The sequence below is a fragment of the Pungitius pungitius genome, chromosome 8, assembly GCF_949316345.1.
Source record: "Pungitius pungitius chromosome 8, fPunPun2.1, whole genome shotgun sequence".
Lineage (NCBI taxonomy): Eukaryota > Metazoa > Chordata > Actinopteri > Perciformes > Gasterosteidae > Pungitius > Pungitius pungitius.
The window spans coordinates 2,515,680-2,540,230 of NC_084907.1; the positions used below are offsets into that span (position 1 = coordinate 2,515,680).

The 24,551-nt window shown below is 39.5% G+C and overlaps 5 protein-coding genes across 5 annotated transcripts; 2 read left to right on the forward strand and 3 right to left on the reverse strand.

The window, feature by feature from the left end:
* Positions 1-2,572: 2,572 nt before the first annotated feature.
* On the reverse strand, positions 2,573-3,730 carry LOC134132277 (transcription factor HES-5-like). The gene is made up of 2 exons (XM_062563954.1): positions 3,608-3,730; positions 2,573-3,494 (listed from the first exon to the last, which is right to left on the reverse strand). The coding sequence occupies exons 1-2, from the start codon at positions 3,728-3,730 to the stop codon at positions 3,069-3,071; spliced, it is 549 nt and encodes a 182-aa protein (XP_062419938.1). The 3' UTR covers positions 2,573-3,068.
* A 3,052-nt stretch (positions 3,731-6,782) lies between these two features.
* LOC119193999 (transcription factor HES-5-like) lies at positions 6,783-7,496 on the forward strand. The gene is made up of 2 exons (XM_037447976.2): positions 6,783-6,905; positions 7,019-7,496. The coding sequence occupies exons 1-2, from the start codon at positions 6,783-6,785 to the stop codon at positions 7,442-7,444; spliced, it is 549 nt and encodes a 182-aa protein (XP_037303873.2). The 3' UTR covers positions 7,445-7,496.
* Positions 7,497-13,664: 6,168 nt separating this feature from the next.
* Positions 13,665-14,402, reverse strand: LOC119194003 (transcription factor HES-5-like). Its single transcript, XM_037447981.2, has 2 exons — positions 14,267-14,402; positions 13,665-14,153 (listed from the first exon to the last, which is right to left on the reverse strand). Exons 1-2 carry the CDS (start codon positions 14,387-14,389, stop codon positions 13,728-13,730), a joined length of 549 nt encoding a protein of 182 aa, XP_037303878.2. The 5' UTR covers positions 14,390-14,402; the 3' UTR covers positions 13,665-13,727.
* Positions 14,403-17,428: 3,026 nt separating this feature from the next.
* On the forward strand, positions 17,429-19,024 carry LOC119194004 (transcription factor HES-5-like). The gene is made up of 2 exons (XM_037447982.2): positions 17,429-17,551; positions 17,665-19,024. Exons 1-2 carry the CDS (start codon positions 17,429-17,431, stop codon positions 18,088-18,090), a joined length of 549 nt encoding a protein of 182 aa, XP_037303879.2. The 3' UTR covers positions 18,091-19,024.
* A 2,092-nt stretch (positions 19,025-21,116) lies between these two features.
* On the reverse strand, positions 21,117-22,624 carry LOC119194001 (transcription factor HES-5-like). The gene is made up of 2 exons (XM_037447979.2): positions 22,487-22,624; positions 21,117-22,373 (listed from the first exon to the last, which is right to left on the reverse strand). Exons 1-2 carry the CDS (start codon positions 22,607-22,609, stop codon positions 21,948-21,950), a joined length of 549 nt encoding a protein of 182 aa, XP_037303876.2. The 5' UTR covers positions 22,610-22,624; the 3' UTR covers positions 21,117-21,947.
* Between the last annotated feature and the right edge of the window lie 1,927 nt (positions 22,625-24,551).

The window sequence follows — 24,551 nt, forward strand, 5'->3', positions numbered from 1 at the left end:
GGTTAATGTGCTCAAAATGCACTACTTTCTTAATGCTTACATTGCTTGTTTGACTTATTATATTTACAAGTTACCCTGAGGCAACAGACCTAAATCAAGTTAGGGGGTGGGGGCATATATTTTAGTCGGTAACCCATCAAACCCATCTAACAAGTGGCCCGATAGGGGCCCTCGGACCGTACACTGCTGGGCATTTACACACTAAAACTGTATGATTTATGAAAGCAAAAGGTATATCTTGAAATTTCTTGTTGTCATGATAAAAGGGAACATAAGTGAGTGTGTTTGGATGTGAAAATCAGTATATATATTTTGATATTTGTATGGGACACACAAAAAAAGAAGAAACTCAGATTTGCTTGGGAAAAAACTACTTACAGGGGCTTTATCCCCATAAAACATAAAGGACGAAGCCTGGAAGTCTCCATTATGTTAGCCTAGTGTGTGGACAGTATATCTGTAAAGGTTTTACTTTTATTGAGTAAAGCAGAACAAATAGAGAGAGACTTTAGTGGAGGCCTCACGGCCACTTCACGCACAGTGGAAGCAATGCAGCTCAAATCTCTCCGTTTGCCGGGCAAATTATAAGTCCCGCCTCTCTATGGATTCGTCAGAGCCAATGGAATGGAGCCAGACCCACGTGGGATAGATCGCCCGTTTTCCTGGCCAGTAAAAAGAGGAGACGTGTGGAGCGAGAAATGACGCTCCGCTCTGAGGGCGAAGCCCCGCCCCCCTTTCCCATGTAAACAAGACGTAATGTTCGATCCGAGAGTTTTAGGCGCGTCATTGATTTAGGAGGCTGTGATTGGAAGTCGGGACTGGAGCTGTCAAAAAGCTGGACAAATCAAAATTGCCCATAATTCGGGATGTCCCGGGCATGCCTACCCCCGGAAATGATGCATTCTTTCATTGAAAACTCATAAAAATAACGGAATTTATGTTTAAAAAGTCATAATGTGATTCGAGTGCTTTGAGTTTGTTTTGTTTGGCGATTAGTGGCTTTAAGGCTGAACGCTTCTTTACGGTAACGCCCCCACTGGAAGTGTTTTTTTAATAATGCGCCGTTAAAGGCGTTGCGTAGCCACGCTTTGCCAAAGGGACACTCAAATCTTCGCAGAAACGAATAAACGGAAGGTCTTCTACAGTCTCTGATAGAAGATTATGAAAGAATAACGCATACTTCTCGCTAGAAATGCCATCGAAATGCATACAAATGCTGATGCTTTCTTAAAATATTGTGTTTTTCACGGAGATTATGCTGACCGTCCGCCATGTTTTTCTTTTCGCTACCGGGAAACTTGATAGTCACGTGACCTATTTGCAAAGCAATGTAAATGAATGGGCCAAAAGAAACGTAACATAGTAACGTTATTTTGGGGGAAAACGTAACATGACTACGTTTATCACGGTGGACCAACGTAGCCATTTCACGCTTTTTTTGGAGACTGGGTTGTGCTGGTCGATGAAGGAGATAATCCAATGAATGCAGACTCTTATTAAACTAAATTACAGTCCTTTATACATTATTGTTAGTAATTTGTACTTTTATTTTATGTGCTATAGCTTTATGTATATAAGAGAAATATGTGACTTAGATATCAAGTTAAGTGTCTCAAGTTATATAATTATATAACTGGGGTGGCCACATAGAGAGTGAGGAGAGAAACTAACTTATTTTAAGGAACAGAACTGAGAAAAGGTATTTTAAAAGACAGAAGATCGATGCATAAAGCTGGCAGTGTGGTTTTATTTATTTAATTATCAATGATATGAGGAAGTACTTAAAGACACACATGGTTTTCTTTAAAGTTCAACACCTGAAACCTACAATTATACCAAATGTTCTAATTGGTCTGATGAAGTGAAGTAACCTTTCATCGATGATTTCGCTTCATCAATAATCTTAATTGAACAACATTCCTTGACTTTCTTTAACTTTAAACAGATTAAGGAAGTTTAGCTTCTGTTTGGTCTGAACTTTCTCTATATTTGTCTCTCAAAGTTGTGATGGACTTCATTCAGGTCAGAATGAATTAATAAACAATCACAAGAGGGCCAATTATTTTTCATTTTGAATGTTTATTTTATTTATCGAGCCGCAGTGAGCCACATGAAGAATGAAAGCTCCAACTGGAGGTGATGATTCATCACAACAACAACCTGCAGATGTCTACAAGACACAGTGTACTCACACAGAGTAAAGGAACAACTGTCTTTATGAAAGACAAACAGTTTATAGTATATGAGGACTCAGTACTCAATGTCTTTAAAAATAACTTTCACTTTGTGATCATAACAAATGTAAAAATCTGACCTTACAACGGGTCGCATTCTTCTAATTAAACATTAAATTCACTGGAATTCAAGAATCTAACATTTCACATTGTCGATACGACAATGATAATTATAATAATCTTAAAACAGATAATTTCCTGATGATCACATTAATTGAAGAAAAGTCAATTACAACAAATCCGTAATAAGAGTATTAACATTTTTAACATCTTAATAATTAATATTAATATTAATCGAGATGTTAAAAATATCACCAATGCATAATGCTTCACCAAACATTAAAAGCCTTAAAGAATATAAGTATCACAGAACAATTTTGACATTAAGTAAATGTTTTAGAAAAACAAAAGATTTACATTAGGATCTAACAACAGATCATTTTGCAGTTATAAAAGAGATAAAAGTCCTTTAACATTTGTCAAAGAGAAGTGTGAAAGTTTCTGATCAAAATGATCAATAACAACTGAAAGATACCATTGGTATCCATACCTTTCACCACTCCACCAACACATGAAGCACAGTGAGGTATAATAATTATTGCTGATGCAATCAGATTAGGTTCATGCAACATGCATGACAAGAAGTCCTCTTTCTCAACTTGAAAGATAAACGTGATGTCATTTCCTCAAGAAACATCATCTTCCTCAAAGAAAAGAGACAAAACTACTTCTGTACAACCAGAAGAACAAATTCACAACATTGTAGAATTGAGAAGAGTCATCTTTGACCAACGTGGTCCCCTCAGTCTGGTAGCAGCTCCAGCCTGTAGGAGTCTACCACGGCCTCCAGGGGGCGCTGCTCACTGGACTCTTGTCTTTGCTGATGCTGGTCTGGACTGAGGAGCTCAGAGGAGAGAAGTCAGCGTCTCTCAGGTTCTTCTCACAGGAAGACTGCAGCTTGTTGAAGTGGTTCAGCAGTCTTCTCTGGGACTGTGTCTTCACCTGCTCCTCACACAGGAAGTGGGTCACCTCTTGGACACATCTGGAGTAGCCCTGTCCAACAGCTGCTGAGTCCACAGCTTGATGATTCTGCTGCTGCAGTCGTCTCAGGACACAAACGGTCATCTCCAGGATGTCTGCTTTCTCCAGCTTGGAGTCTGGCTGCTGTTTGAGGAACTCTGGATCCAGGAGAGACTTGAGCTGCTCAATGCTGCTGTTGATTCTCTCTCTGCGTAACTTCTCCACCAGAGGCTTCCTGAGCTGCAGAAAGAAGAACCAGGTCATTAGTCAACTTGTTGTGGAGGTCAGAGTCAGCATGAAGAAAGACCACGTCTCGATGACAACACGTAAAGCTTGTTGGATCTTGAGTTTACCTTGTGGGTCAGAGGCAGGGGCTCCTGAGAACTGGTCCTTGCTGCAGTGATTGTAGGAGCCATGTGTGGATCTCTGTGCTGTAGAGGTCTCTGTAAAGAGGATCTGATCTCTGCTGGCTTCATCCCTCCTATTTATACTCACACATCTCCATATCAATGTGTGGGTCTCGGTCTACTCAGAGGTTCCCACAGTCCCGACCAATCAGAGAGCTGGGTGAGACAATGAGGGAGGCAGCACACTTACTGCTCTTAATGCCCGGGGGACAATGGTTTGGTCTCAGGGGACCAGGTGGAGGACTGGGGGGGTGATGGAGGGAGCCTCTCAGAGCTCTGTGTGAATCTGGGAAAGTGGTGACCCTGCAGAGAGAGCAGATCTGCTGCCTGATGCTGAGATCAATGACTCGCACTGAGCACACATGCTCATCAACCCATCACACACGTGGAGACCGACAATTAGAAACGTCTTGGTTAAAGACTAATTGAAGACGTGCCTGTAAATTAGTGTATAATTTTAGTGGTAAAATGTTACATTTGTCTAAATGAATCAATTTAGCCGCTCAAAAAAATACCAAGTGCCACTCATGACTTTTTTATTGATAATTACAGAACTTTTAACTTTATTAAACCTACACCTTTTCTTCAGGTGCTTTGCTCACGAAGACAATTCCTACAGAGATTGAAATGATTGTGATGAAAATAACTATTTGAAGTCTTTTAGTCTTCAGTCCAGATGTTTTACATTCCTCTGGCTTGTGTCTCGTGGTCAGTGTGGGTAGAAAGTTGGTCTCAGTTTCTCACACTGACTTCTTGAAGGCTTTTGCCAATAAACAACAAAAGGACATTGAATGGATCCTTTGAGACTGATGCTTGACGTGTGTTGTCATGGAAACAGAGCCGGACCTCATCCACCATCTGGAGGGAAAGAACCCCATTGGCTGATTCTGACTGTGTGTAAAGTTTGAAGTTATGATGAAGATTTCATGATATTTGGTGTGTTGAGTTTATTTGACACATCATTTAGTCAACAGCAAGGTTTGGACCATCAATATTTGGTATTTTATTCCCCCAATGAGCAGTGTTTTAAAGATGGAGGGTGGGAGGTTAAAGCATCTGTTTCCTGAAGTGTGCCAAATCCCTTTGGAGAATAGAGTGCTGCTGGTGGGGCTGATGATGATAATCATCCTGAACTCTGATGTCAACAGGGTTCACACTCTGTTCATTAAAATAAATTAAGCTGTTGTTTTAAATCCAAATAGATCTGTTGGTTATTCTTCATTTACACATGATGGTAATTTGATTTGTTCCCTCTATATTTATTCCTTATTATTTTTAATTCAACATTAGCTATTGTCAAATGTTGTTCTTAATTCAAATAGACCTGCAAAAATGTACCAATATAGAAACTTTGCCTAATTGTGTCTTTTAGTCTCTGTCCCTTGAGGACAAAGGTCTGGACGTATTGTCCCTCAGGGCTCTGTGAGGGAGCTTCCTCTGGTTTCCCACACTCTGTCCTTTCACTGGAGAAACAATGGAAGTGTGCCTCATTATGCATCATGAGAGACTCAATGTCTGACCTTTAAAACGTGACAGTTATCTATACACACTATTAATAAAACACCTGTATTTTAGTCATTTTCAAATAATACTGCAGGAAAAGTGACTTTGAAATAAACATTTTCTCATATTATTACCTGGAAAAAGCTGGAAGCAATGAGAGTCACATTCTTTGACTTCTCCTCCATCCAACGGTTGAGGTTTTACACTGTGTTCTCAGAAAAGAAGTTAAGATGTTTGGCTGATTAATTTTGATCATTTGATTGTTCCTTCCATCTGTATTTCTTTTTATTGTGCTGAAATAGAACATTTAATCCCATCATTTAGAAAGTAAACACCAGCTGTGGTGTAAACCACATCACACCACGTTCAAATGAGTCTATTTAGTCTGAGTCATCATGTGGAATATTTGAATAATTGGCGTCTCTTATATTGTCAAAAATATGCTGAGATTATAATGCAGTAAAATATATATATATATATTTATTAAATATATATATTACCTAAAAACACACACTACGTCCACGTATGTGCTGCTAGTAGACAGAGTGTGGGAAAGCTCTGGAGGAAAGAGTTGGGTGGGAATGACATTCATCCCACCAGCAGCCGAGGAATTCTCCAAAGAGATTCGGCACACGTCAGGAGACAGCTGCCCCCCCCCCCCCAACCGGCATGTGTAGAGCTGGAGGTGTGACCCAGTGAGAAACAGCCAATGACGCCCTTTCCCTCCAGATGGTTGAGGATGTCAGTGTTCGTTTCCATGACAACGCACAGGCAGCATCTGTCACAGAAGTGCCTTTGTGGCTCTTTGAGCAGACCATTCAGGGAGTCAGTGTGGGAAGCTGAGCTCCACTTGTTCCTCACACTGACTACAAAGACTCTGCTGCATGTGGACGGCAGCACGCTTATTGTGTGGAGTTCTCTCAGGCGCCACGAGTCGCCATCAAGTTGGTTTATGACATTGGGCTTCACAAAATGCTGTATTTGGGATTCAATGTTTGAATAAAACCTAGTAATGTCTAACTAAATTGTCAATTAAAAAATTGAAGGATTTCTTCTACTGATTTTAGGTTAATGCTTAATTTCTTTTTGAAATATAAGATTATTGACTTCTTATGCCCCATAACACCATGTCTTTGAAGTTATAAAATGGTATAAAATGGTATTTGAGGCAAGAGAGTATAATAATAATAATTTATTGTATATACAATTTTTCCAAACATTTTTATATTCATTATTTAATGAAAGAAATGGAACTTAAGGAATGTAACTAATCTCCATTATCGATCCCCAACGTGTGTGATACCATGTACCACGTGATGATGAGCGTGTGCTCAGTGCGAGTCATTGATCTCAGCATCAGGCAGCAGATCTGCTCTCTCTGCAGGGTCACCACTTTCCCAGATTCACACAGAGCTCTGAGAGGCTCCCTCCATCACCCCCCCAGTCCTCCACCTGGTCCCCTGAGACCTAACCATTGTCCCCTGGGCATTAAGAGCAGTAAGTGTGCTGCCTCCCTCATTGTCTCACCCAGCTCTCTGATTGGTTGGGACTGTGGGAACCTCTGAGTAGACCGAGACCCACACATTGATATGGAGATGTGTGAGTATAAATAGGAGGGATGAAGCCAGCAGAGATCAGATCCTCTCTACAGAGACCTCTACAGCACAGAGATCCACACATGGCTTCTACAATCACTGCAGCAAGGACCAGTTCTCAGGAGCCCCTGCCTCTGACCCACAAGGTAAACTCAAGATCCAACAAGCTTTACGTGTTGTCATCGAGACGTGGTCTTTCTTAATGCTGACTCTGGCCTCCACAACAAGTTGACTAATGACCTGGTTCTTCTTTCTGCAGCTCAGGAAGCCTCTGGTGGAGAAGTTACGCAGAGAGAGAATCAACAGCAGCTTTGAGCAGCTCAAGTCTCTCCTGGATCCAGAGTTCCTCAAACAGCAGCCAGACTCCAAGCTGGAGAAAGCAGACATCCTGGAGATGACCGTTTGTGTCCTGAGACGACTGCAGCAGCAGAATCATCAAGCTGTGGACTCAGCAGCTGTTGGACAGGGCTACTCCAGATGTGTCCAAGAGGTGACCCACTTCCTGTGTGAGGAGCAGGTGAAGACACAGTCCCAGAGAAGACTGCTGAACCACTTCAACAAGCTGCAGTCTTCCTGTGAGAAGAACCTGAGAGACGCTGACTTCTCTCCTCTGAGCTCCTCAGTCCAGACCAGCATCAGCAAAGACAAGAGTCCAGTGAGCAGCGCCCCCTGGAGGCCGTGGTAGACTCCTACAGGCTGGAGCTGCTACCAGACTGAGGGGACCATGATGGTCAAAGATGACTGGAAAGGAATTCTTCTCAATTCTACAATGTTATGAATTTGTTCTTCTGGTTGTACAGAAGTAGTTTTGTCTCTTTTCTTTGAAGAAGATGATGTTTCTTGAGGAAATGACATCACGTTTATCTTTCAAGTTGAGAAAGAGAGGTTCTTGTCATGCATGTTGCATGAACCTAATCTGATTGCATCAGCAATAATTATTATACCTCACTGTGCTTCATGTATTGGTGAAGTGGTGAAAGGTATGGATACCAATGGTATCTTTCAGTTGTTATTGATCATGTTGATCAGAAACTTGAATTAACTCTTAATCTCTCTGATTACTGCTAACAGGTCTGTTATTAGATCAAAATATACATTTTTAATTTTTTTTTATCTGTTTGATGTCACAATTTCTTGTGATATTTGTTACCTTGTGATTCATTTGAATCATTGCCATCACAATGTTAATTGTCCTGATTATGGACATTTCCTCATAATTGTGTTTGGTGAAGAATGAAAAATGATCTGTTTTAAGATCAATGTTTATCCTTTTATTAATAAAGGTTTGTTTAAAGTCACATTATTACTGTTTTTCAGTGACAATTAGAAATGTGAAATGTAAGATCCAGTAGAATCTAACTTTTAATAAGAAAAACATTACTTTCTTTAAGGTCAGTTTTCACTCATTTTTTTCACTATGTGAAAATGTTTATTTGGGGGTATTTTTACCTCAGTGAGTACCATGTCCTCATATACTATAACCTGTTTGTCTTTCATAAAGACAGTTGTTCCTTTACTCTGTGTGAGTACACTGTGTCTTGTAGAAATCTACAAGTTGTTGTTGTGATGAATCATCACCTCCAGTTGGAGCTTTCATTCTTCATGTGGTTCACTGTGACTTTGTTGAATAAACACTTTAACTGAAACCTTTCTCTTCTCATGTTGTGGTTTCTCTTATTAATTTAATAAAATTTTATTTAGGCTCCTCACCACTACCCTGGCGGAGCACGAGTTAAGTTAACTCCTGCCAGTTGTACAACTGCGACGAGACGGTTTCAGCTGGATTGTGTATGTTCACGAACAGCTGTTGTGCCTCACTGTTCCGAATAGGAGAGGCTTTGCTTTGAGTCTTTCCTTCTTTCCTTTATTTCTAATATACCAAACAATACACATGTCCCTCCACACATGGAGTTACCTACAGACTGAGTTTAAACTATGTGAAGAACAGCCTGCTACAAACACCTTTGCCATGTGGTCGCTATCTTAGCGTCCAGCTCCCTTCCTGAACCCTCCCCTCCTCATCTCACACACACACACACACACACACACACACACACACATCCCCCTCCATGTGCATGAATGAATGTTTTTATGTGTTCTTTAGATATTAGGATAACATATAGTAGCTTTTGTTGATTATAATTAGTATTATTGGAAGTTAATAAACCCTGTTATACTTTAAGTCAGTGTACAACTCAAACCTTAAATTAACTACTATTAATGAGTGAATATCATTTATGGGACTTGAATGACAATATGAACTTTACCTGTGAAATGTTATAAAAGGATATTGTACAATGAAATCTATTTTAAATCATTAATTGAATTAATTCATCTTCAGACCCGCTATATAAAGTGTTGTGTCCAGTGCCATTCAATTTCACCCGCCTACATACAGGACTGTCTCAGAAAATTAGAATATTGTGATAAAGTTCTTTATTTTCTGTAATGCAATTAAAAAAACAAAAATGTTATGCATTCTGGATTCATTACAAATCAACTAAAATATTGCAAGCCTTTTATTCTTTTAATATTGCTGATTATGGCTTACAGCTTAAGAAAACTCAAATATCTCTAAATATTAGAATATTTCCTCAGACCAAATAAAAAAAAAAGATTTATAACAGCAAAACAAAATCAAACATTTGAAAATGTCCATTAATGCACTCAGTACTTGGTTGGGAATCCTTTTGCACGGATTACTGCATCAATGCGGCGTGGCATGGAGGCAATCAGCCTGTGGCGTTGCTGAGGTTTTATGGATGCCCAGGATGCTTCAATAGCGGCCTTTAGCTCATTTACATTGTTGGGTCTGGTGTCTTTCAGCTTCTTCTTCACAATACCCAACAAATTCTCTATGGGGTTCAGGTCAGGGGAATCGGCAGGCCAATCGAGGACAGTAATGCCATGGTCAGTACACCAGTTACTGGTGGTTTTGGCACTGTGGGCAGGTGCCAGATCATGCTGGAAAATGAAATCCTCATCTCCATAGAGTTTTTCAGCAGACGGAAGCATGTAGTGCTCTAAAATCTCTTGGTACACAGCGGCATTTACTCTGGACTTGATGAAACACAGTGGACCAACACCAGCAGCTGACATGGCTCCCCAAACCATCACTGACTGTGGGAACTTCACACTGGATTTTGCTCCTCTCCAGCCGTTCTCCAGACTCTGGCGCCTTGACTTCCAAATGAAATAAACCACTTGCTTTCGTCTGGAAAGAGGACTTTGGACCACTCTGCAACTGTCCGGTGCTTCTTTTCCATAGCCCAAGTCAGACGCTTCTTTCGTTGTCTTGAGTTCAGAAGTGGCTTGACCATGGGAATACGGCTCTTGTAGCCCATTTCCCGGACACGTCTGTGAACAGTGGCTTTTGATACCTGGACTCCAGCTTCAGTCCACTGTCTTTGAAGCTCCCCCAAATTCTGGAAGCAACTCTTCTTCACAATGCTGTGGTCATCTGTCTTGGTTGTGCAGCGTTTCCTGCCACATTTCCCCCTTCCAACAGACTTTTTGTGGATGTGCTTTGAAACTGCACTCTGTGAACAGCTTGCTCTTTCAGAAATTTCTTTTTGTGTCTTACCCCCCTGATGGAGGGTGTCAATGATGGTCCTCTGGACAGCAGTCAGATCAGCAGTCTTCCCCATACTTGTGATTTAGTTTACTGAACCAAGCTGAGTGTTTTTCAAGGCTCAGGAAACCCTTGCAGGTGTTTCGAGTTAATTAGACGATTCAAGTGATTAGTTGAATACCCTACTAGTATACTTTTTCATGATATTCTAATATTTAGAGATAGGATATTTGAGTTTTCTTAAGCTGTAAGCCATAATCGGCAATATTAAAAGAATAAAAGGCTTGCAATATTTCAGTTGATTTGTAATGAATCCAGAATGCATGACATTTTTGTTTTATTAATTGCATTACAGAAAATAAAGAACTTTTTTTAAAGAATATTCTTATTTTCTGAGACAGTCCTGTATACATACACATATATATATGTATATATACATGTTAACACATCATATATACATATATACACACACTGACCCGGGCAGTTTTTAACTAACTATCCAGTAAAACAATTGATAGTATTAATTGATCGTGTAACGTATTCAGGTGATTTAACGATAAAAGGGTTAGCGCCTCACCTTTTCGAGTCAAATATGGTTTTAATCATGAATGTTAACGTTTTCTCAACCAGTGTCGGTAAAAGAACGCTAACGCTGGTGAAATAGCTGTGGGGAGGTACTGCCCACAGCTATTTCACCGACCCGGTGAATCCAGGAATCCAATAATGGACTTTCACAATGAGATATCACCTCCAAATAGTGCAATAAAAGCCCTTTTGTCCCCAGCATTGCCCGACCGTCGCCCCAGTGAGTCTAAGTATTTTCTCTCAAGTAACTTTCCTACAGTAGTTAGACATGTACATTTTTATATATATACATGAGATTTCACTTAGATTTATTGAAATGTATGAATTAAGATTACTAACTTACTTTAAAGCGATCAACAGAAAGAATTCTGGAAACAGCATCAAATTGCATGTTTTTGTGAGCCTATAAGTATTAATACAACAATACCAATCTTGTGTTTATTCATAAACCGCAGTGAAAACCCCACCTGACCCATTCAATTTAACACTCTACAAAACTAAATACATACTTATTTAATTTATTTTAAAAGTTATCTTTTCCTAAATTCGATATGTTACCACGTTAAACATTTGAAATTCTGTGTGTTTGAGACAAATATGTAAACAAATTGAGATTAATCATTTTAAATGTTGATACATAAAAATCAGTTAATCAGAGTGTTTAATACACTTTATAGTAGGTTAAATAATGATGTAGGCGGATAGAAAGACAAAAAATTAGGTTAGCTAACGTTAGCTAAGTAAACTCGCTACATCAAACGTTAGCTTGTTGGCATGATTCTGTCTCCCAGCCAAACATGCTTGAATGTGGTGTAGTCAGATACTATCAACCTCCCCAAGAAGTGACATGTACATATTTGTCAAGCACCTGGTACGGTAAATTTACAGTCGTTGCATCTGATTGTAGCACAACTACAACAGGTAGAATGTTAGGGATGGTGGCGTGCAGAATTAAACCCGGGGACCGGTAACAGAGGCAAGAAATTGTCACGGTTTGGTTCTGCTTCCTGTCTTTTGTTGTAGTTTTCATGTCTCTTGTGTTCCTGGGTAACTTCACTTCCTGTCTTGTCCTGTGATTGCCTGATTGTTTCCACCTGTGTCCAATCACCAGCACCACCCTAGTGTATTTAAGCCCTGTGTGCCTGTTGTCCCCTTTCGCGTCATTGTCTTTGTCAGTCATCGTTGGTGCACGTCCTTCGGTTTTGTGTTGAATAAAGAGCACATTTGGAAACTTTGAAACTCCTGCATTTGAGTCCTCCCTTCAGCCTGCACCAGCACGCTCCCTGACAGAATGACGCGACAGGGGACAACAGGCACACAGGGCTTAAATACACTAGGGAGGTGCAGGTGATTGGACACAACAATCAGGCAATCACAGGACAAGGCAGGAAGTGAAGCTACCCAGGGACACAAGAGACATGAAAACTACAAAATAAGACAAGAAGCAGACCCAGACCGTGACAGAAATACAGAGATTCAAATTGTTCTTACAAGAAACCAATATAAAACAGCAAAAATGTGCAACATCCATGGATACATACACTTAAATACACAAATACAAACATACATCCTGTTAATTTAAGATGTCTGATAAGAACATTACTGAGTTGTGAGCCACAACGTGCAAAGAAACAGCCCTCAAGTATTTATGCACACTATAACTACTCTATATATACATATAGACTATATTTATATACATGTTATATGTTGCGTGTCTGGCGATTGTAAAGCCATTTGAGCCAAATTTGTCATATGTGATTTTGAGATGTATAACTTTAAAAAAAAATTTGGTTAGAATTGAATTTGATTAAAATAAAGGTAATAAGAGAAACCACGACATGACAAGAAAAGGTTTCAGTTAAAGTGTTTATTCAACAAAGTCACAGTGAACCACATGAAGAATGAAAGCTCCAACTGGAGGTGATGATTCATCACAACAACAACTTGTAGATTTCTACAAGACACAGTGTACTCACACAGAGTAAAGGAACAACTGTCTTTATGAAAGACAAACCGTTTATCGTATATGAGGACATGGTACTCACTGAGGTAAAAATACCCCCAAATAAACATTTTCACATAGTGAAAAAATGAGTGAAAACTGACCTTAGAGAAAGTAATGTTTTTCTTATTAAAAGTTAGATTCAACTGGATCTTACATTTCACATTTCTAATTGTCACTGAAAAACAGTAATAATGTGAATTTAAACAAACCTTTATCAATAAAAGGATAAACATTGATCTTAAAACAGATCATTTTTCATTCTTCACCAAACACAATTATGAGGAAATGTCCATAATCAGGACAATTAACATTGTGATGGCAATGATTCAAACGAATCACAAGGTAACAAATATCACGAGAAATTGTGACATTAAACAGATAAAAAAAAATTAAAAATGTATATTTTGATCTAATAACAGACCGGTTAGCAGTAATCAGAGAGATTAAGAGTTAGTTCAAGTTTCTGATCAAAATGATCAATAACAACTGAAAGATACCATTGGTATCCATACCTTTCACCACTCCACCAATACATGAAGCACAGTGAGGTATAATAATTATTGCTGATGCAATCAGATTAGGTTCATGCAACATGCATGACAAGAACCTCTCTTTCTCAACTTGAAAGTTAAACGTGATGTCATTTCATCAAGAAACATCATCTTCTTCAAAGAAAAGAGACAAAACAACTTCTGTACAACCAGAAGAACAAAATCATAACATTGTAGAATTGAGAAGAATTCCTTTCCAGTCATCTTTGACCAACGTGGTCCCCTCAGTCTGGTAGCAGCTCCAGCCTGTAGGAGTCTACCACGGCCTCCAGGGGGCGCTGCTCACTGGACTCTTGTCTTTGCTGATGCTGGTCTGGACTGAGGAGCTCAGAGGAGAGAAGTCAGCGTCTTTCAGGTTCTTCTCACAGGAAGACTGCAGCTTGTTGAAGTGGTTCAGCAGTCTTCTCTGGGACTGTGTCTTCACCTGCTCCTCACACAGGAAGTGGGTCACCTCTTGGACACATCTGGAGTAGCCCTGTTCAACAGCTGCTGAGTCCACAGCTTGATGATTCTGCTGCTGCAGTCGTCTCAGGACACAAACGGTCATCTCCAGGATGTCTGCTTTCTCCAGCTTGGAGTCTGGCTGCTGTTTGAGGAACTCTGGATCCAGGAGAGACTTGAGCTGCTCAATGCTGCTGTTGATTCTCTCTCTGCGTAACTTCTCCACCAGAGGCTTCCTGAGCTGCAGAAAGAAGAACCAGGTCATTAGTCAACTTGTTGTGGAGGCCAGAGTCAGCATGAAGAAAGACCACGTCTCGATGACAACACGTAAAGCTTGTTGGATCTTGAGTTTACCTTGTGGGTCAGAGGCAGGTGCTCCTGAGAACTGGTCCTTGCTGCAGTGATTGTAGGAGCCATGTGTGGATCTCTGTGCTGTAGAGGTCTCTGTAGAGAGGATCTGATCTCTGCTGGCTTCATCCCTCCTATTTATACTCACACATCTCCATATCAATGTGTGGGTCTCGGTCTACTCTGAGGTTCCCACAGTCCCGACCAATCAGAGAGCTGGGTGAGACAATGAGGGAGGCAGCACACTTACTGCTCTTAATGCCCAGGGGACAATGGTTAGGTCTCAGGGGACCAGGTGGAGGACTGGGGGGGTGATGGAGGGAGCCTCTCAGAGCTCTGTGTGAATCTGGGAAAGTGGTGACCCTGCAGAGAGAGCAGATCTGCTGCCTGATGCTGAGATCAATGACTCGCACTGAGCACACGCTCATCATCACGTGGTACATGGTATCACACACGTTGGGGATCAATAATGGAGATGAGTTACATTGCTTAAATTCCATTTCTTTCATTCAAAAATGAATATAAAAAAATTTGGAAAAATTGTATATACAATAAATTATTATTATACTCTCTTGCCTCAAATACCATTTTATACCATTTTATAACTTCAAAGACATGACTTCTTATAAGAAGTCAAGTATCTTATATTTCAAAAAGAAATTAAGCATAAACCTAAAATTCAGTAGAAGAAATCCTTCAATTTTTTAATTGACAATTTAGTTAGATATTACTGGGTTTTATTCAAACATTGAATCCCAAATACACCATTTTGTGAAGCCCAATGTCATAAACCAACTTGATGGCGACTCGTGGCGCCTGAGAGAACTCCACACAATAAGCGTGCTGCCGTCCACATGCAGCAGAGTCTTTGTAGTCAGTGTGAGGAACAAGTGGAGCTCAGCTTCCCACACTGACTCCCTGAATGGTCTGCTCAAAGAGCCACAAAGGCACTTCTGTGACAGATGCTGCCTGTGCGTTGTCATGGAAACAAACACTGACATCCCCAACCATCTGGAGGGAAAGGGCGTCATTGGCTGTTTCTCACTGGGTCACACCTCCAGCTCTACACATGCCGGTTGGGGGGGGGGGGGGGCAGCTGTCTCCTGACGTGTGCCGAATCTCTTTGGAGAATTCCTCGGCTGCTGGTGGGATGAATGTCATTCCCACCCAACTCTTTCCTCCAGAGCTTTCCCACACTCTGTCTACTAGCAGCACATACGTGGACGTAGTGTGTTTTAGGTAATATATATATTTAATAAATATATATATATATATATTTTACTGCATTATAATCTCAGCATATTTTTGACAATATAAGAGACGCCAATTATTCAAATATTCCACATGATGACTCAGACTAAATAGACTCATTTGAACGTGGTGTGATGTGGTTTACACCACAGCTGGTGTTTACTTTCTTAATTATGGGATTAAATGTTCTATTTCAGCACAATAAAAAGAAATACAGATGGAAGGAACAATCAAATGATCAAAATGAATCAGCCAAACATCTTAACTTCTTTTCTGAGAACACAGTGTAAAACCTCAACCGTTGGATGGAGGAGAAGTCAAAGAATGTGACTCTCATTGCTTCCAGCTTTTTCCAGGTAATAATATGAGAAAATGTTTATTTCAAAGTCACTTTTCTGCAGTATTATTTGAAAATGACTAAAATACAGGTGTTTTATTAATAGTGTTTATAGATAACGGTCACGTTTTAAAGGTCAGACATTGAGTCTCTCATGATGCATGATGAGGCACACTTCCATTGTTCCTCCAGTGAAAGGACAGAGTGTGGGAAACCAGAGGAAGCTCCCTCACAGAGCCCTGAGGGACAATACGTCCAGACCTTTGTCCTCAAGGGACAGAGACTAAAAGACACAATTAGGCAAAGTTTCTATATTGGTACATTTTTGCAGGTCTATTTGAATTAGGAACAACATTTGACAATAGCTAATGTTGAATTAAAAATAATAAGGAATAAATATAGAGGGAACAAATCAAATTACCATCATGTGTAAATGAAGAATAACCAACAGATCTATTTGGATTTAAAACAACAGCTTAATTTATTTTAATGAACAGAGTGTGAACACTGTTGACATCAGAGTTCAGGATGATTATCATCATCAGCCCCACCAGCAGCACTCTATTCTCCAAAGGGATTTGGCACACTTCAGGAAACAGATGCTTTAACCTCCCACCCTCCATCTTTATAACACTGCTCATTGGGGGAATAAAATACCAAATATTGATGGTCCAAACCATACTGTTGACTAAATGATGTGTCAAATACACTCAACACACCAAATATCATGAAATCTTAATCATAACTTCAAACTTTACACACAGTCAGAATCAGCCAATGGGGTTCTTTCCCTCCAGATAGTGGATGAGGTCCGGCTCTGTTTCCATGACAACACACGTCAAGCATCAGTCTCAAAGGATCCATTCAATGTCCTTTTGTTGTTTATTGGCAAAAGCCTTCAAGAAGTCAGTGTGAGAAACTGAGACCAACTTTCTACCCACACTGACCACGAGACACAAGCCAGAGGAATGTAAAACATCTGGACTGAAGTCTAAAAGACTTCAAATAGTTATTTTCATCACAATCATTTCAATCTCTGTAGGAATTGTCTTCATGAACAAAGCACCTGAAGAAAAGCAGTAGGTTTGATAAAGTTAAAAGTTCTGGAATTATCAATAAAAAAGTCATGAGTGGGTATTTTTTTGAGCGGCTAAATCGATCCATTTAGACAAATGTAACATTTTACCACTAAAATTATACACTAATTTACAGGCACGTTTTCAAATAGTCTTTAACCAAGACGTTTCTAATTGTCGGTCTCCACGTGTGTGATGGGTTGATGAGCATGAGTGCTCAGTGCGAGTCATTGATCTCAGCATCAGGCAGCAGATCTGCTCTCTCTGCAGGGTCACCACTTTCCCAGATTCACACAGAGCTCTGAGAGGCTCCCTCCATCACCCCCCCAGTCCTCCACCTGGTCCCCTGAGACCAAACCATTGTCCCCCGGGCATTAAGAGCAGTAAGTGTGCTGCCTCCCTCATTGTCTCACCCAGCTCTCTGATTGGTCGGGACTGTGGGAACCTCTGAGTAGACCGAGACCCACACATTGATATGGAGATGTGTGAGTATAAATAGGAGGGATGAAGCCAGCAGAGATCAGATCCTCTCTACAGAGACCTCTACAGCACAGAGATCCACACATGGCTCCTACAATCACTGCAGCAAGGACCAGTTCTCAAGAGCACCTGCCTCTGACCCACAAGGTAAACTCAAGAGCCAACAAGCTTTACGTGTTGTCATCGAGACGTGGTCTTTCTTCATGCTGACTCTGGCCTCCACAACAAGTTGACTAATGACCTGGTTCTTCTTTCTGCAGCTCAGGAAGCCTCTGGTGGAGAAGTTACGCAGAGAGAGAATCAACAGCAGCATTGAGCAGCTCAAGTCTCTCCTGGATCCAGAGTTCCTCAAACAGCAGCCAGACTCCAAGCTGGAGAAAGCAGACATCCTGGAGATGACCGTTTGTGTCCTGAGACGACTGCAGCAGCAGAATCATCAAGCTGTGGACTCAGCAGCTGTTGAACAGGGCTACTCCAGATGTGTCCAAGAGGAGACCCACTTCCTGTGTGAGGAGCAGGTGAAGACACAGTCCCAGAGAAGACTGCTGAACCACTTCAACAAGCTGCAGTCTTCCTGTGAGAAGAACCTGAGAGACGCTGACTTCTCTCCTCTGAGCTCCTCAGTCCAGACCAGCATCAGCAAAGACAAGAGTCCAGTGAGCAGCGCCCCCTGGAGGCCGTGGTAGACTCCTACAGGCTGGAGCTGCTACCAGACTGAGGGGACCACGTTGGTCAAAGATGACTGGAAAGGAATTCTTCTCAATTCTACAATGTTATGAATTTGTTCTTCTGGTTGTACAGAAGTTATTTTGTCTCTTTTCTTTGAAGAAGATGATGTTTCTTGAGGAAATGACATCACGTTTATCTTTCAAGTTGAGAAAGAGAGCTTCTTGTCACGCATGTTGCATGAACCTAATCTGATTGCATCAGCAATAATTATTATACCTCACTGTGCTTCATGTATTGGTGGAGTGGTGAAAGGTATGGATACAAATGGTATCTTTCAGTTGTTAATGATCATTTTGATCAGAAACTTGAACTAACTCTTAATCTCTCTGATTACTGCTAACCGGTCTAATATTAGATCCAAATATACATTTTCTATTTTTTTTTATCTGTTTAATGTCACAATTTCTCGTGATATTTGTTACCTTGTGATTCTTTTGAATCATTGCCATCACAATGTTAATTGTCCTGATTATGGACATTCCCCATAATTGTGTTTGGTGAAGAATGAAAAATGATCTGTTTTAAGATCAATATGTTTATCCTTTTATTGTTAAAGGTTCTTTTAAAGTCACATTGTCAAATTTTCAAGGGCAATGAGATATTTCATGTTTAAGATTCAGTTGAATCTAACTTTTAATAAGAAGAACAATACTTTCTTTAAGGTCAGTTTTAACTATTTGTTTCGTTCACCATGTGAAAATGTTTGAATCCATTTTGAAGTACCATGTCCTCATATACGATAAACGGTTTGTCTTTCATAAAGACAGTTGTTCCTTTACTCTGTGTGAGTACACTGTGTCTTGTAGAAATCTACAAGTTGTTGTTGTTGTGATGAATCATCACCTCCAGTTGGAGCTTTCATTCTTCATGTGGCTCACTGTGACTTTGTTGAATAAACACTTTAACTGAAAATCACGCCTTCTCTTGTCATTGTTTGTTTATTTCAACAGAACTGATCACATCTATCACATACTTGAGAGATAAATCAAGAGAAGGTTCAGAAGATACAGGGATTGATCGTTCAAAACGTAACTGTTTTTGGTTAAAGTAAGTATAGGAATGTGGATCAATTAAGGATACTGATAAAAGATATATCATCGATAATTTATCCCTCTAAATGGATTAAGTCAATTTATCAAAAAGTATAGCCAAAAGCACTGTTCAAGACAATTTTGATCTATTTGAAATATACATTAATATGGATATCCTGGTTTCAAGTGTCAAACTTAAACAGGTGTGTATGCAAGCAGGTCGGTTGTAGTGCCTAATGTTCCGTGTAATGAGACACGCTCCTATTGTTTGAGTCTGGGAAACCAGAGGAGGCTCCGTCACAGAGCCCTGAGGGACATCCAGACCTTTGCCCTGAAGGGGACACGTTGCAAAAAGACAACCACAGAGCTGCAATTAAAAGTTTCAAAAACATTCTTAGAACGTTGACATCTTTCAAATGAGAGACACTGTCTTTTGTTTAAAGGTTTTCTTCAGTTAATCATCAGATCCGTAAAAATGTAGTTGATTAGTTTAAATGTTAAAAGTATTAAAAACATTTATTCTTACTCCCTTTTTCATTATGGTTAAAGGTTTTTATTAAAATAATATTAATAATATATTAAATACAACTAATTTTATTAGGCAAGAGACAACCGTTTTTTTAACTTGTTTAAAAAGGTTTTGGAGATAAGAAATGTTAAATTATATCAACAAATGAAACACTTAAAGAATTCTACATGTCTGAGTTGCAGAGTGTCTTTGAATCTCTGTCCCTTCAGAACGAAAGGTCTGGATCTATTGTCCCTCAGGGCTCTGTGAGGGAGCTTCCTCTGGTTTCCCACACTCTGTCCTTTCACTGGAGGAACAATGGAAGTGTGCCTCATTATGCATCATGAGAGACTCAATGTCTGACCTCCCAAACATGGAACTACTATCAAGTCTTTCAATAAAACAACTCAACATATGTATAACCATACATTTATAGTGACGTAACATTAAAAAAAAGCCTTCATCTGGATTTTGGTTTAACACTAAACAGGTATGAAAAAGTTGAATTTGTCTATGAAAGGTAGGAAAAATGGTAAAAAATGTTTTACCATTGTGTTTTAAATGTTCAAAATCTGAAAAATACACAATATTTCATTAATGTATATTTCAAACAGGAACAGATTGAATTTGTAACTATTTGGTATGATGAACTGATTTACCTTATGTATATTGATGTATCATTAATAATTCCATTTAATCAATAGTATTAATTGATCCACAATCATATAAAAAATTTGAAGTAAAAAAAAAGATAAGTTGAAAAATAATTTGAAAAAAAGTTTTTAAAAAAGTTTTCGCCCAAAAAATATTGTAGAAAATAAGTAATACATTTGTTTGTGAAAAATGTAATGGAAAAAAGATGAATGTCTTTCAAAAAATATTAGGTCTAAAAGTGTCAGAAAGAAACAAGTCAAAAAATCTTATTTTATTGAAGTCAAAATATTTCTTTTGAAAAAAAAAATATGAGAATAAGCTCAAAGAATAGTTTTAAATAGTTTTTTTTTAAAATAGGCTGTAACATAGAGAAAAAAATAGGTTAAAAAATATATATATATATATATATTTAGATAAAAAAATCTAACAAATATTATGTCAAAGTAACAAAAACATTATGGAAAAAAACATTACGGAAAAAAATGTTGTGAAAAAAGTCAAGATTTGTTAGCTTGAAAAAAATAATGTTAAATGTGTGTTGGGTCAAAAATCTTTTTCTGAAAAAAAAGTCTGAAAATATTAGGTAGATAAATTTCAGATTTAAAATGTGATAAAAAAAGTCACAAAATACTATGTAAAAAAATTAAACTGACTTAAAAGTTATGTTATGGATAATCAATCCCTTTATGTCCTGAAACTCAAAGATGTGATAGATGCGGGTGACCTCTATCAGTTATGATGAAATGAATAAACAATGACATGAGGATTTGTATTTAGAAGGGTTTGTTTATTCAACAAGAGAGCGTAATGAAACAAATGTCTTCATGAAAGACAACAGTTTATAATATTTGAGGACACAGTACTCAATGTCCTAAAAATACTTTTCTACGTGGATTTAAATACTTTCATAAAAAGTAGAAACTGACCACACAACAGGTCACATTCTTGTTATTAAACAAAAAATTCTTTTGAATCAAAGGAATTTGTCAATGTCACTGAAAAAGAGTGGCGATTATTAAACCTTTTAAGATAAAAGGATCAACATATTGATCTAAAAAATGATCCTGAAAATGAAATTATGAGAAAAACTACAAAAACACTTTTGTTCGTAATTATTAATATTAATCAAGAGGTAACAAGTATTATCAATGTGTAATATTGTACTACCAAATGAAACAAAGTAAAGTAAGGAATAGAATCATCACAGAAAAATTGTGACATTAAACAGATCTTTTTTAAAAAGAAACTCAATATTTGGATCTATTAACAGATCAGTTTACTGTAATCAAAGATAATAAAGGCCTTCAACAACTGAAAGATACCATTGGTATCCATACCTTTCACCACTTCACCAATACATGAAGCACAGTGAGGTATAATAATTATTGCTGATGCAATCAGATTAGGTTCATGCAACATGCATGATAAGAAGCTCTCTTTCTCAACTTGAAAGATAAACATGATGTCATTTCATCAAGAAACATCATCTTCTTCAAAGAAAAGAGACAAAACTACTTCTGTACAACCAGAAGAACAAATTCATAACATTGTAGAATTGAGAAGAGTCATCTTTGACCATCGTGGTCACCTCAGTCTGGTAGCAGCTCAAGCCTGTAGGAGTCTACCACGGCCTCCAGGGGGCGCTGCTCACTGGACTCTTGTCTTTGCTGATGCTGGTCTGGACTGAGGAGCTCAGAGGAGAGAAGTCAGCGTCTCTCAGGTTCTTCTCACAGGAAGACTGCAGCTTGTTGAAGTGGTTCAGCAGTCTTCTCTGGGACTGTGTCTTCACCTGCTCCTCACACAGGAAGTGGGTCACCTCTTGGACACATCTGGAGTAGCCCTGTCCAACAGCTGCTGAGTCCACAGCTTGATGATTCTGCTGCTGCAGTCGTCTCAGGACAAAAACGGTCATCTCCAGGATGTCTGCTTTCTCCAGCTTGGAGTCTGGCTGCTGTTTGAGGAACTCTGGATCCAGGAGAGACTTGAGCTGCTCAATGCTGCTGTTGATTCTCTCTCTGCGTAACTTCTCCACCAGAGGCTTCCTGAGCTGCAGAAAGAAGAACCAGGTCATTAGTCAACTTGTTGTGGAGGCCAGAGTCAGCATGAAGAAAGACCACGTCTCGATGACAACACGTAAAGCTTGTTGGATCTTGAGTTTACCTTGTGGGTCAGAGGCAGGTGCTCCTGAGAACTGGTCCTTGCTGCAGTGATTGTAGGAGCCATGTGTGGATCTCTGTGCTGTAGAGGTCTCTGTAGAGAGGATCTGATCTCTGCTGGCTTCATCCCTCCTATTTATACTCACACATCTCCATATCAATGTGTGGGTCTCGGTCTACTCTGAGGTTCCCACAGTCCTGACCAATCAGAGAGCTGGGCTATAAGAAAGAGCAGCGCTGAGCTGCCACATGCTCAGCGGTCACACTAGACGGGGACAATAGTTTGAGCTCAAAGGAACAGATGGAGGACGGCAGCACTGACTTGAATGAATCCCACATGCTCAGTGAACCACACACTTTATATGCAGTCATAGAGTTAGACTCACTCTTGTCCTCTGATGACTCACATGCAACCAAATAAAAATAGAAGCAGAAAACAAAAGAGAGGTACTTCTACAAATGATAGAGGTTCGACTTAATCAATTAAGAAGGTAATAGATGATCTGATTTTACCGGAAAATCTCCGTTCATTCATATCATATTTCTTCTTTTAACATTCACTAACATATGATGACACCTGTTGTTACATGAGACTGTAACGTCACTCACTAGTTAGTGATGAATGCACCAAGCAGCCTTTCATTTCAACACCCCCGCACTCCCTCTTTGCCCCCCAGCTCCTTCAGGGCAGAGGTCTTGGTCTTTTGTCCGCTCGCCGGGCTCCGCGAGTTTCTTTTCCCAGGATTCCCACAGTGGATCAATACAAGTGTGCGTCATTGTGTGAGTGTGTGGCTTCTGCGATGGAGCAAACTCCTCTTTTTTCTATACATGATATAAATAATAATTATAATGTAATAAAGTGCACTTTTTCAATCAATCAATTAGATGTGCCATAGGTTTGAATACCTGTTGCAGTGATTCTCAAAATTGGGTCAGTGGGAATTCGATTTAATCCTTAAAATGTTCTGTGCCACGAAAATATGAATAAACGTCACGTTCTAGAGGTTTTGTGTCAATTTTTTAAAGTACCTAACTTCATTTCTTATAGATTTTCTCTGCTGCGAGTTTGAGCGGTGGAGAGAAAATAGATTTGTAGATCAGTTGAATGTGGTTTTATTTATTTCTAATTCTGGATTTGGGGTTGCTTTTTAAAACAATTTCCAGATGAAAATGTTTCCATGACTTATTTGTATTTAACGGTTAATCAATGAATGAATGTGTATGGTGAAGCTAAAGGCAGAATGTCATAAAAGGAACCTCAATTAAATTAATTAAATCAATAAATACACAACATTAATACATTAATTCTCCTACTTTCCATGACTAAAGCCCAGCTTACAGCAGTGTGTTGTTAACGCATCAGTGAAAACACACAACCACCATGTCATAGCTAATTAAAATCTCTTTATTACAATCACATGTACATCATCAAATTCCCCCAAAAAGCTTGCTGTCGTGAAAATCACCCTGGTAACGGACAGACGGAGGTGGTGTTGCAGGCCGGATGGAGCGATTGTCAGATGGAGTAAAACGAGTGTCTCCGCTCCGGTGTGCTTTTTTTTCTTCATTTTACATCACAAGAGGACAGCGGATCTATTTTTAGCTCTCAGTGTCCTTGTGTAACGTCAGCAAAGAGTGGGAGGGGGCGGTGGTGGTGGGGGGTTCTTTTATCGTCATCCATTATTCAGACTGTTTGAGTCACAGCCCTGAGAGAGAGAGGGAGGGAGAGAGAGAGAGAGAGAGAGGGGGGGGGAACATGGAAACGAGCAGATCCCACGTGTCCCCCCTCCCGCCCCGAGGGCTTGAACCCTCGGTGGGAGGTGTCCGTTGGTGATGCTGATTTGAGGTGAACCTCCCTGTGATCAGCAGTGAGCTTTGCAGAGGCCCAGTTTAGCCTCCTTTGTTGGGGGGTGCTACGCATCGGAACGTAGAAAAACAAACTAAACAAAAACAAAAGGCAAAGGAGGAAAGAGGGAGATGTTTGCAACTGTTCAGGTTGCTACAAATCAACGCCTTTCTGTTTTGCCGTTTTTTGATCGGCAAATAAATGAACTGTATCAATAATCTCC

Excerpts from the sequence above, each read along its gene's own strand:
- LOC134132277 (XM_062563954.1), bottom strand. The coding sequence starts at position 3,730 with ATGAAGCCAGCAGAGATCAGATCCTCTTTACAGAGACCTCTACAGCAC. Across the intron at positions 3,495-3,607 it reads CCCTGCCTCTGACCCACAAG|CTCAGGAAGCCTCTGGTGGA; the intron begins GTAAACTCAAGA and ends TTCTTTCTGCAG.
- LOC119193999 (XM_037447976.2), top strand. The coding sequence starts at position 6,783 with ATGAAGCCAGCAGAGATCAGATCCTCTCTACAGAGACCTCTACAGCAC. Across the intron at positions 6,906-7,018 it reads CCCTGCCTCTGACCCACAAG|CTCAGGAAGCCTCTGGTGGA; the intron begins GTAAACTCAAGA and ends TTCTTTCTGCAG.
- LOC119194003 (XM_037447981.2), bottom strand. The coding sequence starts at position 14,389 with ATGAAGCCAGCAGAGATCAGATCCTCTCTACAGAGACCTCTACAGCAC. Across the intron at positions 14,154-14,266 it reads ACCTGCCTCTGACCCACAAG|CTCAGGAAGCCTCTGGTGGA; the intron begins GTAAACTCAAGA and ends TTCTTTCTGCAG.
- LOC119194004 (XM_037447982.2), top strand. The coding sequence starts at position 17,429 with ATGAAGCCAGCAGAGATCAGATCCTCTCTACAGAGACCTCTACAGCAC. Across the intron at positions 17,552-17,664 it reads ACCTGCCTCTGACCCACAAG|CTCAGGAAGCCTCTGGTGGA; the intron begins GTAAACTCAAGA and ends TTCTTTCTGCAG.
- LOC119194001 (XM_037447979.2), bottom strand. The coding sequence starts at position 22,609 with ATGAAGCCAGCAGAGATCAGATCCTCTCTACAGAGACCTCTACAGCAC. Across the intron at positions 22,374-22,486 it reads ACCTGCCTCTGACCCACAAG|CTCAGGAAGCCTCTGGTGGA; the intron begins GTAAACTCAAGA and ends TTCTTTCTGCAG.